Source organism: Lepus europaeus, chromosome 3, assembly GCF_033115175.1.
Source record: "Lepus europaeus isolate LE1 chromosome 3, mLepTim1.pri, whole genome shotgun sequence".
Lineage (NCBI taxonomy): Eukaryota > Metazoa > Chordata > Mammalia > Lagomorpha > Leporidae > Lepus > Lepus europaeus.
The window spans coordinates 23,106,180-23,124,508 of NC_084829.1; the positions used below are offsets into that span (position 1 = coordinate 23,106,180).

The 18,329-nt window shown below is 43.4% G+C and overlaps 2 protein-coding genes across 2 annotated transcripts in view; both read left to right on the top strand.

Moving 5' to 3' along the window:
* Window positions 1-3,875, top strand: part of MBOAT1 (membrane bound O-acyltransferase domain containing 1) — a 245,629-nt gene extending 241,754 nt beyond the window's left edge. Inside the window, exon 14 of the mRNA XM_062185359.1 lies at window positions 3,761-3,875. The gene's annotated coding sequence lies outside the window, so the exon portion shown is untranslated. The remainder of the gene's footprint in view (window positions 1-3,760) is intronic.
* Window positions 3,876-14,079: 10,204 nt separating this feature from the next.
* On the top strand, window positions 14,080-16,814 carry LOC133755058 (catenin alpha-1-like). The gene is given in 1 exon segment (XM_062185367.1): window positions 14,080-16,814. A coding segment is annotated over 1 exon segment (2,724 nt). The 5' UTR covers window positions 14,080-14,090.
* The last annotated feature ends 1,515 nt before the right edge of the window (window positions 16,815-18,329 follow it).

An 18,329-nucleotide genomic window follows, 5' to 3' on the forward strand; every position in this document is an offset into this window, starting at 1 on the left:
AGATTTTCTATCTTGTACATTAAGGATTTCTGTAGTTCAAGAATTTGTTTTTGAGAACTTCTTAATGTTCTTATCAATTTTTTGAGATCTGCTTCTTGCATTTCTTCTATCTCATCATCTTCATAATCTTGAATTGGGGTATCTTTTTCATTTGGGAGTGTCATAGTGTCTTCCTTGTTCTTGTTACCTCGGTTTTTGCGTTTGTTGTTTGGCATGTTGGAGATATTTGGTTTCTTCACTGTGGTGTTTTTTCTTGTTACACTATGGCTCTATATTAAGTGGACTGTCTGCTTTCGGTGGAGCCCTAGAGGCTTGAGATGAGTGTGGCCTGAGAGCTGTGTTTGGTTCCTCAGGGTTGAGGGTGTGTCAAAGATGACACTCCCAGGTTAGGCGTGGTAAATCTTTCTTTTTTTTTTTTTTATTCAAAAGGGAAGTAATTCCGCACTGCTGAATGTAATTGGAGGTGGTTAACAGGCGAATGATATACCCACAGGAGCCAGAGATTGGAAGCTCTTTCCCAAGGACCACACGGGGAATCTGTGCTGCCCTCAGTGTGGGCTCCAATTCTCCTGCAGTCTCCCACTGGGTTGCCAAGTTAGATGCTAATCTCCTGTTATTTCACCCCTCCCCCCAGAGTCAGGTTTTTCTGCTAGGCTCAGGGCCGGTGCAGACCTGAGGTTGCCCTGCTTATTACGTATGTCCAAAATGGTGCCTGGTCTTTGTCTTGCTCGCCTTTGAGGGGTGAGCGGAGAGAAACTCGTGTCTGTATTGTTCACTTTTTTTTTTCCTCTCTCTCTTCTAGTTAGCCGGGTGAACTTTTCCCCACGGAGTTTCAAGCCTCATTCCCTCTAGTCTCCTCTTTCCGCTTGCCCGCTGGTATCTTGGGCTATTGAGGTTCGGCTCACCTCGCGTTCTAGCGCTGGTGTGTTGAGTCTGCCGCTGGTGTCCCGAACTTGGGCTCCCACGCTCTCCACGCAGGTCCACTGTGAATCACTAGTTCTGGAAGAGTTTCCTCTGCTGTTTCTTCCCCTACTCTTCCTTGACCCTGCAGTATCTCCACTTTTATTAACCTGTGTCTTCCCGACTATCAGTGTGCTCCCTTCCTATTCTGCCATCTTGCCGCTCTCCCCATATTCTTAGACTTTTCAAACAAATTGAAGGATTTTCTACAAGGAATTTCAGGATAAATGATATGAACATTTTTAAGAATTCTGAAATATTATGCAACTGCTTTTCTATAGAATTGGGCCAATTTATATATAATTACTAATGGGAGAGTCTCAGCTTCATTTCACATCAATTGATATTGAATATCATTAATAAAAATGCTATTTTGATGTTTCATTTTTATTTGTTACTTGTTGAAGGAGTGGTCATTGAGACCCTCATATTTTCTTATCTATTTAAATGTATTCCCTCTAATTTCCACATGTAGAAGTTTGAAGAAAGACCCCTACCTTACACCTTATACAAAAATCAACTTAAAAAATCAATCAAGGATTTAAATTTAAGACTGCAACCATCAAACTGTTAGAGGAAAACATAGGAGAAACACTCTAAGACATTAGCAAGGACTTTTTCTTTCTTTCTTTTTTTTTTTTTGTATAAGACCTTGAAGCACAGACAATAAAAGCAAAAATAGACAAATAGGATTACGTCAAATCAAGAAGCTTCTGTACTGCAAAGGAAACAAAGTGAAAAGACAACAGACAGCGTAGGAGAAAATATTTGCAAATTATGCATTTGATAAGGGATTAGTATCCAGAATATGTAAGGAACCCAAGAAATTCAACAACAGCAATACAAATAATCTAGTTAAGGAATTGTCAAAGGATATGAATATACAGTTTTCAAGAGAAGAAATACAAGTGGCCAATAGACTCATGAAAAAATGTTCAGGATCACTAGCAATCAGGTAAATACTAATAAAAACCACAATCAGGTTTTATCTCACTTCAGTAAGAATATCTACTATCCCAAAGTCAAAATACAACAAATGAAGGCAAAGCTATAAAGAAAAAGGTACCCTAAGAAAACTAACAGTAGACCTACCATATGATCCAGCTATTCCACTTCTAGAAATGTATCCAAAGAAAATGAAATCAGCATATGAAAGTGCATACCTGCACTCCCATGTCTATTGCATCCCAACTCACAGTAGCAAAATATGGAATCATCCTAGATGTCTATCAACTGATGACTGGATAAAGAAAATCTGGTATATATACACGAGGAAATATTACTCAGCCATAAAAAGAATGAAATTGTAACATTTTCCAAAAAATGGAGGAAACTGGGTTGGTGCCATGGCTCACTAGGCTAATCCTCCGCCTGTGGCACCACCACCCTGGGGTTCTAGTCCTGGTTGGGGCGCCAGATACTGTCCCGGTTTTTCCTCTTCCAGTGCAGCTCTCTGCTGTGGCCCAGGAAGGCAGTGGAGGATGGCCCAAGAGCTTGGGCCCTGCACCCTCATGGGAGACCAGGAGGAAGCACCTGGCTCCTGGCTTTGGATTGGTGCAGTGCGCTGGCCGTAGTGGGCATTTGGGGGATGAACCAACGGAAGGATGACCTTTCTCTCTGTCTCTCTCTCTCTCTCATTGTCTAACTCTGCCTGTCAAAAAACAAAAAATGAACAAAAAAAATGGAGGAAACTGGAGATCATTATGCTAAATGAAATAAACCAGACACAGAAAGACAAATTCTACATGTTTTCTGTCATATGTGGAAGTTAATATAGAGAGAATATAAAATATGCATGTCATCTTATTTGGTATATAGAGAAGTATATATTGTTCTCACTGAATCAAACCATCTACATAGCAATATATCTTTCTTTGTTCACTTTATGATCATTGTCATGAGTGACAATGATGTTATGTGATATTAATATCCCTGTTTTCAATAAAAAATTGTATGTGTGTATATATATAATATTTACCTATTAAGTGAATAAAGCAAAATATTAAATGGTTAAATCTTAAAAATAATTAAAAATAGGCCGGTGCCGTGGCTTAACAGGCTAATCCTCTGCCTTGCGGCGCCGGCACACCGGGTTCTAGTCCCGGTTGGGGCACCAGATTCTATCCCGGTTGCCCCTCTTCCAGGCCAGCTCTCTGCTATGGCATGGGAAGGCAGTGGAGGATGGCCCAAGTGCTTGGGCCCTGCACCCGCATTGGAGACCAGGAGAAGCACCTGGCTCCTGGCTTCGGATCAGCGAGATGTGCCGGCCATGGCGGCCATTGGAGGGTGAACCAACGGCAAAAAGGAAGACCTTTCTCTCTGTCTCTCTGTCTCTCACTATCCGCTCTGCCTGTCAAAAAAAAATAATAATTAAAAATAAAGCATGTGATAGGTAAAACTGAAAAAAATGTACATCCTCTATAGAAAATATATACACTTTCTCACATTTGCTGTGAATATTTTTCTACTTTTACTTTTTTATAATATGGAAATTGTTCTACATTTTCAAAGTTGTATTTAGTCCTTTTTCATGTAGGGTTCTTTTCTTTTGATGTTGCTCTTTAAGGTGGGTCCTGGGATTTTTAGTTATTTTTCTTTTGAAATTTTGCCACTCAAAGGATTTCTATTCTGTACCCAAAGAGGATCTGTTATTTCCTTTTTGGATGACCCGTTATAGGAATTGAAAAGTATAGTTTTGATGAAAGATTACAAATGCCATTCTCAAACAGGATGAAGATGATGATTTTTATCTTTTTTTTTTTAAATCAAATGCTAACAAAATTTTATGCTGTGGTTTCAGGTTTGGAGAGAGTAGAATGAGTTGCTGGCCAAAAATGGAATATTACAGTTAGAAGTGTTCCAGATGTATGGGACAGTTACATGAGGAGCTACTGCAGACAATGATGCAGTGCAGTAAGCAGAGGAGCTACCCAGGACTGAGCTACTCTGAAACAGTATCCCTCTGTGCTTTTGTCTGAACCTGCCTGGGACAGATCCAACTGAATCTGGCACTAGGAACCTGTGATCAGCAAGAGATAGATGAATACTTTCTGAATGGAGAGAAATCTACAGAAATGTGAGTATTCTTTACATGGCCAGATAAACAGTATGAAACACCGTGGAAATGAATGTGTAGCCAATTCTGTAACCTCTACATTTGTTCACCCAAAATGTATACATGGCCAGACACTTGTGATAAGCATCAAGTTCTTAGGATACTTTCTGTGAAGCACTTAGTTATAAAAACTCTTAGTAAGGTGAATTTGTTGGGAACTTTTTCAAGCTTGTAAAGAGTGGGCATCGATGAAAAACCTACCACTGACTTTGTCTATATGATCATGCCCATGGGATGTCCTTTGAAATCTACAGAAAAGCTACTGGGACTAATGAGTGGGGATGGCAGGAGAAGGCCTGCCCGATTGTTGCATACGGTGCTAGACATTGGAATTTATTTGTTAAATGATGGGAACCAAGGGATACTTCTAACCCCAGAGTGAAGGGTCTGGATCTCATTTGAGAAAGTTTCCTCTGACAGGTGAGTGGAGACTGGACTGACTCTTAAAGTTAGGGAGCAAAGTGGCTGAGAGAATTCTGCAATAGTTAAAATGATGAGGCACTGAATGATGATGGGATGGCTAGAGAGCAGAGAGTGAACCTGAGACTCATTTAGGAGGCAAGAACATCTGACTAGGATGAATATGGGTGCAAGGGAGTAAGAGGAGTCAAGAACTGTGTTCAAGTTGTCTCTTCAGCATGTTTGAAACTGAGTGTGCATCTGAGCAGTTTGAAAATGCCCAATGAAAACAATGACATTTAACACTGAGTTGAGAAGGAGAAAATAAGCAAAAACTGAAGTTGTGTTTGATCAAATGAACAGAAATATATCACATTTTTTTTAAAACTCAAACCTGCAGGCTAGGATTATACTCTGTCAAATGTTTGCACTAAGTGATTATTTTCATGGCCTCATATGTTGGTGAGAGGTTTTTTTTTTTTTTTTTTTTTTTTTTTTTTTTTTTTTTACATCTTCTTCACCCTCATCAAATGTGATTTTAGATTTGAATGATTACATTCCACAAAGATCCACCAGTTAAAAATTGTTGTGGTTTCTTTCAGTAGGTCTCTGGGAAGCAGCTCTAAGTTTGAACCAATGGTAACTTACTCTGGAACTAACGCTACTTTCTAAAGATTAAGGTCCACAGTGACCTAAAGTTTGAACATAATAGTTTCACATCTTAACTGTTTTCCTTTGTGTTTTCAATTCCTTAATCTCAAGTGTGAAATATTAGCAGTGCGGGAAAAGACTTTTGGGTGAAAAGTGCCTGTGCTTCCAGGAAAGCTTGCGGGTTTTCCTTTTCATTCCTGTTCATTTGGGAGTAGATATCAGTCCTTCTTGTTCTGTGGCTGTTATTTGAGGGCAAAAATACAAATAGAAGCCAAGAATATATTTTAAAAACTGAAGAGCATCAAGACGTCACAGCCTGAGTTGGCCATAAAGATTTACAATTACATTTCCATCACAAAGACCCTGGCCCATCATATTTGGCCATCTCCAATTATGTTTTGATTTCTGTTTCTTTGGCGGGACAACACCCCAATTAGACAGATGAGTGTTCAGTTCTGATTTTGGAGCCCATCCTGGCTGGCCTAGGTTACTCCAGGACTCCTGTGGTTTTTCTCAACTAAACTGTGCTGTGGTCATTTTATGATCGTGCCCTCCGTGAATCCTTAGCCTATGAGAAACTCCCCAGGTTAATACACTCACAGTAATTTAAGCCTGAATTTCCCAAACACTGACCAGAGTTTTTTTCCCTGCACCCTCTAGGTTGTCGCTTCTGAATCCTCTTTATTCTGTGCTATGTAAATTGAGTGGTGGTGATGGAGGGATAAGGGTTATCAGGAATTCTGTCCTCTCCCAACAAATGTAGCAACTGACCCACTGCCTACTTTAGCTTCTGGTAGCAAGCAGTATTCTTTAAAATATTACATCAGAGTCAAAACTGGAGAATTATTATTATAGGAGCTAGGTTGTTACCGCAGATTTTGGCTTGCACGGAAAAAGAGCCATTTTCATTTGGAACTCATTTATTGCTAATCCAATATATAGCTCACCCTTCCACCATTGTATATTATGCTGTGTGTAGGTTCACTGTGTATCTTCAGTGAAGGAAACACAAAAGGAGAAATCACCAGGTTTCTGCTGCTAGCAAGAAATGATACGCACGCACACACAGGGCTTCCCTAGTATTTCCAACCATCCCAAGAAAAAAAAAAATTAAAAGTGACACCATGGACAGATTTTCCTTTCTTCAGGATTAGAGCTGCATTTCATTACTCTAAAAACCCCCATTCATTTAAACAACACTCAATGCTTCCTGGTCTGGATATATAAAATTATTGGGTGGCCTCTGCTGGCCATTCATCTGAGACCCTGACATGCCACAGTCGATTTTTGAGAACTGCTCTGCCACTTAATGTGACAAACATCCAGCCTTGCCGTTTAAGGGATCTTTGAGAAAGGCCATCCCCACATGAAATGAATTTAACAGCAGCAATTTGTCATTTTGCCCTTCCTTTGCTGGGGAAAAAAAATGCTAGTGATTTCTTTTGACTTAAACTGGGCATTCAAAAAGCTGTTTTTATTAATGAATCATATTAAGCCACCAGTGAAAGGCTCCCTGACTCTGTTTAAATAACAGGCTATGATTCCTCTCCCCTCAAGCTCCCCCCCACCCCCATTTGGCTCTGCTGCTATTAATTGAGGAGTTTCTTTGTTTCTTTCCTAATGAAGCCCACAGAACACATCTGTCAGGTGCCCGTATTCTTTGCCTGTCTATAGTATGTAATAGACCAGCTGGAGGCTATAATGCTACACAATACCCCTGGCCGTTACAGCAACTATTTATTCCTGGGCTTTTCCTCCGAAAGGGATTTGAAAAAAAAAAAGTCTGAAATTTGGGCCTAATTGCTATTTACCCAGCGATAGACACCTGTTCTAGCTGAGACATTGGCTCATGAATCCCACACCTGAGACCTTAGGGAGAGTGGAGGGGAAATTTCAAGCAGCTGCCAGTCCATTAGATGTAGAGAGCTTTAACTTTCAGGGTTTGTGTGTTTATATGTATACATATATATTTTAAAATACTGTATGTTTAGTATGCACACCCATAACCAGAGGGTATATATTAAAAGCCGCGTACTATTATTTCATGGTCAATTGCTTATCTGAAGGCTGTACACATATTGGCATACAGCTACAACTGTGGTTCCTTTAAAAAGAACGCACCAAGGCTGAATTCCATATCAATAACAGGCACATGTCCCTCAAAATATCCATTCTAGGCCTCAGGGGAAAACGGTCCCTTATTTAATCAAACATAACTTTTCTTGGGAAGATTCAACTTTGTCTTAGCCATTTTCTTTGTCAAATAGCTATGACTTCTCTCTTTTGATATGTTGAACTCAGTTTTTCCTTTTATCTTGGTTGGAGTAGCATATCTCTGGTTCTTTATTTTTTAAAGTCAGTAATGATATGTATCCTTCCTTGTTGGTTTGCCTTCACAATGCCTCTTTTGCCTATAAATACCTGTAAAAGAGAACTAGACTCTGCTCAGGAAGACAGCATTTACTTCTTGCGAAGAAATCAAATACAAAAACAAAAAGTAATTTACAGTGGAGACCCTTTGTCTTACAATAGGTAGACTTCACATGTTATATATGTAAAGTAGTAGTGAGAAATTTGAGTAAAATAAAAGGCTGTTAGATTGCAAAAGTACTACCTTGCATTCACCAAAGAGTGATAGTTACAGGAATAGATGTATATGTGTGTATACAAATATGTGCATGTGTATGTGCGTGTGCATGTATGTGGTACCTGATGTCACATGCTCAAATTCCATTACCTTTTTTTCTTGCCTGAGGTATAAGGGAAGATTGGGAGTAAAGAGATTTAGCGGAAGCTCATTGGCAACAAAACAATATTGCCCTGCACTTCTATCCAGGCTCTAATCAGAAGACATTCCTGCTGCAGAGAAGTAGAGGGGAGGGCAGGTGGGAACTCAGGGCTTAAATGGGGAAGGAGGAGAAAAGAGTGACAGGCCTTTTTTCTTGTGATGTCTTTCATATATTTTTTCTAGTTGGTGGGACTTTTGAGCCTTTTGATGGATGCCCTATTGGCACTGCTGGAACAGTCTCCCATTTACTTACTGCTAGGGGAAATTTGGCCTTCTCAGCAAATCAAATAAATGCCACCTAATTTGTTACCAAACTAGAAAATTATTTATTATTTCTCCCAAAGGATACATGAGCTGTATTCAATACTGGTGTGAGAATTCACAAAACAAAAGGGTGAAAGGAGACCCGAATAGAGTACACAAATGCAAGTCATAAATAAAAATTATCTGAGCGTTATTGATTGTATGTGAAGTACATGCACACACACACACACTCACACCACACACTGGCTAAGAAATTCCCTTTGGTCTCATCTGAAACCAGGGATGACCAGGGAGCCGGAGCCTTAGGATTAGCTGGGGCTGCAGGGAGAGGTGGACAGTGTTCACACACAAATGAGTGCCTTGCCTCAGGGCTCACACAGTTGGAGAGAGCTGATGCCGAGACAGAAATTCATTTCCCATGAGGAAGGGGAGAAGTGTGCAGGGAGCTCAGGGTCACACCAGAACAGGTGATAATGAAATTAGAGTTAATGAAGGCTGGAAGAAACTAAGGCCAGATGGGTTGGTGAAACTGTTATCTGAGATGCACGAAAACCAGACACAGCATTGCAGCATGAGAGAAAACAATGGTTGGAGGCACACAATGGAAAATGCCTGGGAAATATAAGAATCCTATCCTACTCTCTGAACTCTCTGAAGCAGGTCATCTCTTGGCTTCTATTTTACAGTATTTTTTAAAAGGTTTATTTCTTTGTTTGAAAGGCAGCATGACAAAGAGGGTGGAATGGAAGGAGAGAGAGAGAGAGAGAGAGAGGCCCATCATCGGCTGGTTCACTTCCCAAATGTCTCCAGTTGCCAGGTCTGATCCAGGTCTGGGCCAGGTCAAAACCAGGAGCCAGGAACTCCATCTGAGTCTCCTACATGGATAACAGGAGTCCAAGTATTTGGGTAACCTTCTCCTGCTTTCCCAGGAGCATTGCAGGGAGCTGGATTGGGAAGTGGAGCAGCTGGGACTTGAACCAGTGCTTGATATGGGATGCTGGTGTTCAGGCTGTGACTTCAACCACTGGAGTTGGAGTATGTGATGAGGAAAAGATGCATAATGCCTGTGGGTCTCAGTTTCCTCTGTGGGAGAATGGAGATGATAACGCCTACCTTATTTTCTTGGGAAGACTAAATAAGGTACTGTTTGTAGGACACATAATGAAGGCAAACATAGTTGGTATTGAATACATGGTAACACCACTGTATTTCTTTATGAGCAATAAGGCCATTCTTATTTATATGACAATAAAGGCAATGTAATTTGTCTATGCCCTGTAGTTGTGGGCTCTCTAGAACACTAAGAGTGAAAATGCCACACCAGAAATGAGAAATGAGACATTAGTATATCTTGCTGTTCTTAGTAGCTTTTTATACCTGCAGTATATTATGAAAGATAGGGATTTTGTCAGAGGGAGGCAATAAATGAAGTGATACAGAGGTAACCCACAGGAAAGTGTTGAAATATAGCATTTATGCCATAGCAGGAATCAATGCTGCTCCTATAATGAAGTGTATCTTGAATTTGATACAGGTATAGATTGAGACAGTTGGGCAGGTGTTTCCTCCCAAAGCACCCTATGCACAATGCCAGCCTATTTACTGTGGGGGGGTGTGTGTGAGGGATTTTGTGGGTCATTTCCTGAATGAACCCTTCTTTCTCTGGGGTGTGATTGATTTGCCAGGTCACTTGCAGGAGGACTAAATAGTGGTCTGCAATGGGAAATTAAATAGTGGTCTGCAATGGGAAATTAAAACAGAACCAGCATAAAGTTGGTTCCTCATCACAGACCACAGACCGTATCAGATGCAAGGCTGTGAACATTATTGAGTGAACTGTAACAAGCATCTTTTCTGGACAGAAAGGTTAAAGGCGCAGACCTGAAGGGCACCTGGTATAGTGAGCAAGCAACCTTGAGGATGTGGCTGCAGTTCACGCCATCAGCCAGGGCTTCTCCCAATGCACATACCACACAGACATGTGCAGGCTTGCACAGTAGCTGTGCCTGCCTATCCCTTCCTGAACCCAAGTGTCTGTGCTTCACTTCATTCATGGGGATTTCCTTTTCTCAGGAGTCTCTTTGGCAAGCCCACTCCAGCAAGAGTCTGATCTCCAATTTGAGACAAAACTCAAGATATTTGTCTTCAAAATCACAGAGCCCAGGGAAATCCAGGTACATTCATGGCCGCTGTTCTGGCTATTCTCAAACACTAGAGTCCGTGATATAGAAGATACTTCTGGAGCAGCCTGTCATATTTGGAAGCTGGTCTATCCAGAACTGCAACTGGGCTTGTAGGGCAGGTGTCCCCTGATTCCTCCTGCCACCTGTGGTCAATAGATATGATAGGGGCCGCCAATGAATGATGTCCCCTCTGTCCATGCACTGTTACAGTGGGACAGTGCAGCTCCTGCCATCAAGAGGTCAAGGCTGTTTTTTTACTCCTTTGACTTTGATCTGGCCTTGTGACTTCTTTTGATCCACAAAAATGTGTTCCAGGGGGAGTTGTGCTAATTCTGGAGCCCAAGCTCTCACTGTTTCCCTGCTGGAACTAGATCATATTAGGGAGGAGCTGGATCCAGTGAGGGATGATGGGGAGAACTGAGATACCCAGCTGGCCACCAGCATCAGCTGCCAGACCCAGAAGTGAGCCCATCTTCACCCTCCAGCTTGAGCTCAACATCCAAATGACCACAGCCAACTCCATAGCCATTTCTTCACAAAGGAAAAAAACCACCAAGATTCAGCCAACACTCAAAGGCTATAAGGATTGCACCCTCTCTGGATAATAATTTCCTTTCTGTTTAATCTGGTACAGATCATAAAGAAAGTAGTATAGTGCTTCAGTGATGAAGAGGATAGATTGTGGAAGCAGATAGTGCAAGAGTTGGATGCAAATAACACCAGGCCATTCATCTTGTTATCAAGTTGTATTTTGACTTTTCTCACCTTGATTTTTGCTCACCCACTTCTCTCATTTCGAATAGACACCTTTATATTTGATTTCCACTGCAATTATTTATGTTCCTACATTGAAATACAGCCTACACTTTCTTCTTTTAAAATTTGTTTTTATTGGGGCCAGCGCTGTGGCGCAGTGGGTTAACGCCCTGGCCTGAAGCGCCGGCATCCCATATGGGCTCTGGTTCTAGTCCCGGCTGCTCCACTTCTGATCCAGCTCTCTGCTATGGCCTGGGTAAGCAGTAGAAGATAGCCCAAGTCCTTTGACCCCTGCACCCACAAGGGAGGAGCACCTGGCTCCTGGCTTCGGATTGGCACAGCTCCAGTCATTGTGGCCATCTGGGGAGTGAACCAGTGATGGAAGACCTCTTTCTCTGTCTCTACCTCTCTCTGTAACTCTGTCTTTCAAATATATAAAAATAAATATTTAAAAAATTGTTTTTATTTATTTAAAATACAGAAAGAGAGAGAGAGAGACTAAGATATCTTCCATCTGCTGGTTCACTTCCCAAATAGCTGCAACAGCTAGGGCTCGGCTAGGCCAAATTCAGGAGCCTGGAACTCAATTTTGGTCCTTCAAGTGGGTGATGGTGACCTAAGTATAAGAGTCATTTCCTGCTCTCTGCCAGGGTGCACATAAGTAGGAAGCTATAATTGGAAATGGACTCAAGAATTCAAGCCAGGAACTCTAACATGGGATGTGGGTATCCCAACTGGGATCTTAGCCACTGCCCCACATGCCTTCCCTACACTTCTAATTTCTTTCTAAAATAAATACGTTTGTTGTTTTAACAATGCCTATATGAGGGTATTTCAAAAAATTCATGGAAAATAGAATTAAATGGTAAGTTTATTTTGGTGCAAAATTTTTGATTTTCATGTATATTTGTTTCATAATACATGTTTTTCATGAATTGTTTTGCATGTCCTCATGGTAGATAGTCAAGCTGTCACCATGTCCATTGTACACTGAAGACACAGAGTGACATAGCCTGGGCATGAATTGGAGTGTGGTGGGAGGGTCCTGACTAGCAAAGCTTTGGTAGGAAGAGCCCTCATTGCCTTCCTGTTACTTTTAGGCAGGAGTCTAAGACAGATTATGCAAGTTCTAGATGGGGACAGAACACTGGAGGGACTGCAGTGGGGGAATTTTCTTTATGTCAAGGGAAACAAATTCCCATAGAAGCATTCCAGAAGCTCTTTGCAATGATGGTGGTAGAGAAAGATTTCTGAGCACTGGGGAGAATTTTAATTAGGCTGCTATGGCTACCCACAGATAGCATCAAACGACTTCCACTTGGCTGCCTAGCTGGAGAATGACGGCTCTGGATGTGATCAAAGCCCCCCTGAGTTCTCAGGGGTCCCCCTCAAATCCAGCTCTTCGTAGCTCATTTCGATGCTGTGCCGTGTTTGGCAGAGCTCCGGAGTTGCTTTTCCTCCCAGCGCTTAACCTCTTTCCTCCTAAGATACAAATGTCAATATTGGATTTAGTCTGGTTGAATGGATGTGTCAGAGGGGAGATTAGTGACTGGCAGCCACAATAGGGTTTTTCAATTGGCAAAAGTAAATTTCTCACAGATGAATCAAAACAGTTTGAGGTGGAAAAGAAGCCGGGAAGAAAACCTTGCCAAATTTAGTCATGATGCCTCATTAAATGGATCTGAAGACTTCAGCATGAGTATTTCATCCAGAAGCTACTGGATTCATCCAGCAGGAGGCTAAACAAGGGAGGGGAAAGGGCATCAGCTTTAACATTGTCAACCAGGCTCTTTTGGTGAAAAGCCTTGGTCTATTGTCTTTTTTTCTAGCAAGAAACCATCCACAGCTTTACTTCAAATGAGGGGAAGGTCTAGCATGTTGGAACAATCCTTAGACCATTGAACATTATACATTCAAATGGTGGAAAATTTTTTTTTTGGTTGCTACATTAGCAGTCTTAAAAATTGGTTGTGCTCTTCATTTTACTGTTTGTTTGCTTTGCAAGCTTTTGAACAGTCATGCACCCCTTCTTTGACTGCTTGGAAATGAATGCAGGTGATTCCTACCACAGAATCTCCTTTTTCTTTTCTTCTTTTTTTTTGACAGGCAGAGTTAGTGAGAGAGAGAGAGAGAGAAAGGTCTTCCTTCTGTTGGTTCACTCCCCAGATGGCCAATACGGCTGGCACACTGCGCTGATCCGAAGCCAGGAGTCAGGTGCCTCCTCCTGGTCTCCCATGCAAGTGTAGGGCCCAAGCATTTGGGCTATCCTCCACTGCCTTCCCGGGCTATAGCAGATAGCTGGACTGGAAGAGGAACAACCTGGACAGAATCCGGCGCCCCAACTGGGACTAGAACTCAGGGTGCTGGCACCGCAGGCGGAGGATTAGCCAAGTGAGCCACAGTGCCAGCCAGAATCTCCTTTCTTACCCAATTCACACTTCTGGTATAATTGGTAAGATCTATGCTTCTGTGGTCATGTTTACATTTCAAGTCATTTTAGGCAATTACATGCACATCTATTTCAGGCAACTGGTATTCTTCCTGGAAGGGGACTAGAATGACAACTTTTGAGGTAGAGTTATTGATCATTCATTAAAGCAGTCCTGAGTTACCCTATCTAGCTTTAGCAAAACACATTAATGGTCAAAGTTTCCTGAAGGAAACTTAAAGTTTGAGAAAAGGATACAGAAGTACCATCTTATTTCACAGTCAACACGAAGATTCCAGAGAGCTAGACAAAATTGGTTAGAAAGGTAGCCTCCAAGTCCTCAGGAAACATCATTTACAGACATGATCTGCTCCATTTAAATCTTCTAAATGTGAAACTTTTGCTAGGTGGCTGAAGAAGACAGTCAATTTGTTGAAGTCTCACCTTAGAATTTAGAAATGGGGAGCCAGACGGGCTAGAGACAAAGCTGCCAGCGTCGGCCTCTGGTTTTGGGAGTGTCCTGTGCTCACCCCACTCGCCGCAGAAATGGCTGCTGTCCATACAGGCAACATAAATTTCAAATGGGACCCCAAAAGCTTGGAGATCAGGACTCTGGCAGTGGAAAGACTGTTGGAGCCTCTTGTCACTCAGGTTACGACCCTGGTAAACACAAATAGCAAGGGGCCCTCTAACAAAAAGCGAGGTCATTCTAAAGAAGGCTCATGTTTTGGCTGCGTCTATTAACAAGCAACTGAGAATTTCCGGGAGAAGGGGGATAAAATTGCAAAGGAGAGTCAGTTTCTCAAGGAGGAGCTTGTGGCTGCTGCGGAGGATGTTCGGAAACAAGGTGACTTGATGAAGAGTGCTGCGGGAGAGTTTGCGGGTGACCCCTGCTCCTCTGTGAAGCGAGGCAACATGGTTTGGGCAGCTCAAGCTTTGCTCTCTGCTGTTACCTGGCCGCTGATCTTGGCTGACATGGTGGATGTCTACAAACTACTTGTTCAGCTGAAAGTTGTGGAAGATGGTATCTTGAAACTCAGGAATGCTGGCAATGAACAAGACTTAGGAATACAGTACAAAGCCCTGAAACCGGAAGTGGATAAGCTGAACATTATGGCAGCCAAAAGACAACAGGAACTGAAAGATGTGGGCCATCGGGATCAGATGGCTGCAGCTAGAGGGATCCTGCAGAAGAATGTTCCAATCCTGTATATCACATCCCAGGCCTGCCTGCAGCACACAGATGTTGCCGCCTATAAAGCCAACAGGGACCTGATCTATAAGCAGCTGCAGCAAGCAGTCAACGGCATTTCCAATGCAGCCCAGGCCACCACGTCAGATGACGCCTCTCAGCACCAGGGTGGCAGTGGTGGTGGCGAGCTGGCATATGCGCTCAATAACGTTGATAAACAAATCATTGTGGACCCCTTGAGCTTCAGTGAGAAGCGCTTTAGGCCTTCCTTGGAGGAGCACCTGGAAAGCATCATTAGTGGGGCTGCCTTGATGGTCGACTCTTCCTGCACGCGTGATGACCGACGTGAGCGAATTGTGGCAGAATGCAATGCTGTTCACCAGGCCCTCCAGGACCTGCTCTCGGAGTACATGGGCAATGCTGGGTGTAAAGAAAGAAGCGATGCACTCAATTCTGTAGTAGATAAAATGACCAAGAAGACAAGGGATTTGCATAGACAGCTCCGCAAAGCTGTCATGGACCACATTTCAGATTCTTTCCTGGAAACCAACGTTCTGCTTTTAGTGTTGATTGAAGCCGCAAAGAATGGAAATGAGAAAGAAGTTAAAGAATATGCCCAAGTTTTTCGAGAACATGCCAACAAGCTGATAGAGGTTGCTAACTTGGCCTGTTCCATCTCAAACAACGAGGAAGGTGTGAAGCTTGTTCGAATGTCTGCCAGCCAGTTAGAAGCCCTCTGTCTGCAGGTTATCAATGCTGCACTGGCATTGGCAGCAAAACCACAGAGTAAGCTGGCCCAAGAGAACATGGATCTTTTTAAGGAACAGTGGGAGAAGCAAGTGCGTGTTCTCACAGATGCTGTGGACAACATTACTTCCATTGATGACTTCTTGGCCGTCTCAGAGAACCACATTTTGGAAGACGCGAACAAATGCGTCATCGCTCTGCAAGAGAAAGATGTCGACGGGCTGGACCGCACGGCGGGTGCCATCCGTGGCCAGGCAGCCTGCGTCATCCACATGGTCACTTCAGAGATGGACAACTATGAACCTGGGGTCTACACAGAGAAGGTTCTGCAAGCCGCCAAGCTGCTTTCCAACACAGTCATGCCACGCTTTACCGAGCAAGTTGAAGCTGCCGTGGAGGCCCTCAGCTCAGACCCTGCCCAGCCCATGGATGAGAACGAGTTTATCGATGCCTCGCGCCTGGTGTACGATGGCATCCGGGACATCAGGAAGGCGGTGTTGGTGATAAGGACCCCAGAGGAGCTGGATGACTCTGACTTTGAGACGGAAGATTTCGATGTCCGAAGCAGGACAAGTGTCCAGACTGAAGACGATCAGCTGATAGCTGGCCAAAGCGCCCAGGCGATCATGGCACAACTTCCTCAGGAGCAGAAAACCAAGATTGCTGAGCAGGTGGCCAGCTTCCAGGAGGAAAAGAGCAAGCTGGACACGGAGGTGTCCAAATGGGACGACAGTGGCAACGACATCATTGTGCTGGCCAAGCACATGTGCGTGATTATGATGGAGATGACCGACTTCACCCGAGGAAAGGGGCCCCTCAAAGACACATCGGACGTGATCAGTGCTGCCAAGAAGATTGCAGAAGCAGGGTCCCGGATGGACAAGCTGGGCTGAACGATCGCCGACCACTGCCCAGACTCGGCCTGCAAGCAGGACCTGCTGGCCTACCTGCAGCGCATCGCCCTCTACTACCACCAGCTCAACATTTGTAGCAAGGTCAAGGCCGAGGTGCAGAACCTCGGTGGAGAGCTCGTCGTCTCTGGGGTGGACAGCACCATGTCCCTGATCCAGGCAGCCAAGAACCTGCTGAATGCCGTGGTGCAGACAGTGAAGGCCTCCTACGTGGCCTCCACCAAGTAACAGAAGTCTCAGGGAATGGCGTCCCTGAACCTTCCTGCTGTGTCCTGGAAGATGAAGGCCCCCGAGAAAAAGCCTTTGGTGAAGAGAGAGAAGCAGGATGAGACGCAGACCAAAATTAAACAGGCATTGCAGAAGAAACATGTGAACCCCATGCAGGCCCTCAGTGAGTTCAAAGCCATGGACAGCATCTAAGTTCAAAGCCAGGGCCAGCCACCCCCGGCCCTCAGAGCTCCTGGGGCTCGGTCACTAGCAGATTTGCTAAGTAGACACTGACATTAGGTTCTACAGGGATGTAGGCACACTTTGAACCCTGCCAGTCGGTGAACCTTGCAAAGACATATTTGTGTTTAAGTTGGGCGAAAGTGCTTTTAGAATTCAGGAGCATATTACTAGCTATATTTTTATATGCTTAAATTTTAAAAATTCCATAACCAAAGAGAATTCCACATTAACTTGTTAGTGATGCTCTTGACCAAATGCTGATACCCACTGTTGGACAAAAAGAATCTGTGACTCAGCCTCGGGTCAGGAGAGAGTGGCTCCCGGCAGTCCCAGGTGCCGGAGGACTAACCTGCGCATCTTAGGAAGCAGTCCCTGGGCAAGGAAAGTTCTCGGGAGGTCTCCGGGGGGACAAACCCTAAGAAACTTAGTAACTGAGTCTCTATGACACGAGAATTTTAATGCATGGTTACAATTACTAATGTACTCTGCTGTGGGACTTCAGAAAGTTGCTTTTCCAGCTAGCAGGTGGTGATGCTGTCATTGGACCATGCTCCTGCCCCCCTTTCTCCCAGCTGCAAGCTCCTCATTGGGCTCACTTCTGATCATCAGTGTTCCCTGCCTTGGGCAGTAGTTTAGTCTTTACCCTATTTGTGATTACTACAGCGATCACTCAAGCTGCAAGGTCTAATTTTACTGTCTCATTTAAATTTTATGAATTTGAATTTTTTACACTAACATTCCCCAATAAAGTCCACTTTCAAACCAAGAGAAAAAAAAAGAATTTAGAAATGGCCCTGGGTGGTTCCCCAAGTTGTCTATTCCACAAGATAAAGAAGTTTCTATTTTGTAGGACACATGAGAAAAGCTTCAATTTTTGTAATTATAAGGAATTATTAGGCTGCAAGAGTTAGGATTAGATTTGGTCACATGTAACAAGATCCCGCCAACACTAGTGTCTGGAGCAAGCAAGGCCCATTTTCTCACATGGAGTCATCACAGGGCTTCAGCAATGAGAGACTGATGAGGAAGCTCCACATTTAATCAGGACCCTTGTGCCTGCTGTTTTGGCATCCCGCCACCTTAGCCTGGCACTTTAACAAGCCACCAGTTACTTGTAATCCTAAAGGTTTTAAGATGCTCACAATTTTGAATAGGTAGGGGAGTGGAAATTTAACTAGAATGAATAAATATAAATAAGAAATAAGGTGGATTTATTCTAGAGTTTAGGAAGAGTGAAGCCAAGAAAAAGAAAAACAACTTGTGTGTGCTTGAATAGCAGTGTTTCCCACCCCCACCTTTGCTCTCCTTTCTTTCTGAGTTAGCAGGTTAGTAAGCTCAGGTGCTCTCTGCAGTGTTGTTTCAATCTCCCCCTCCTTGCCCTTCCCTTCTTCACTTCCCTTATACCACTGCCCCAACACTGACCCCTCTTGAACCATTGCAAAAAATTTGGAAGTGGTGTTCTCCTCCAGCTTTTCTAAAGCATGG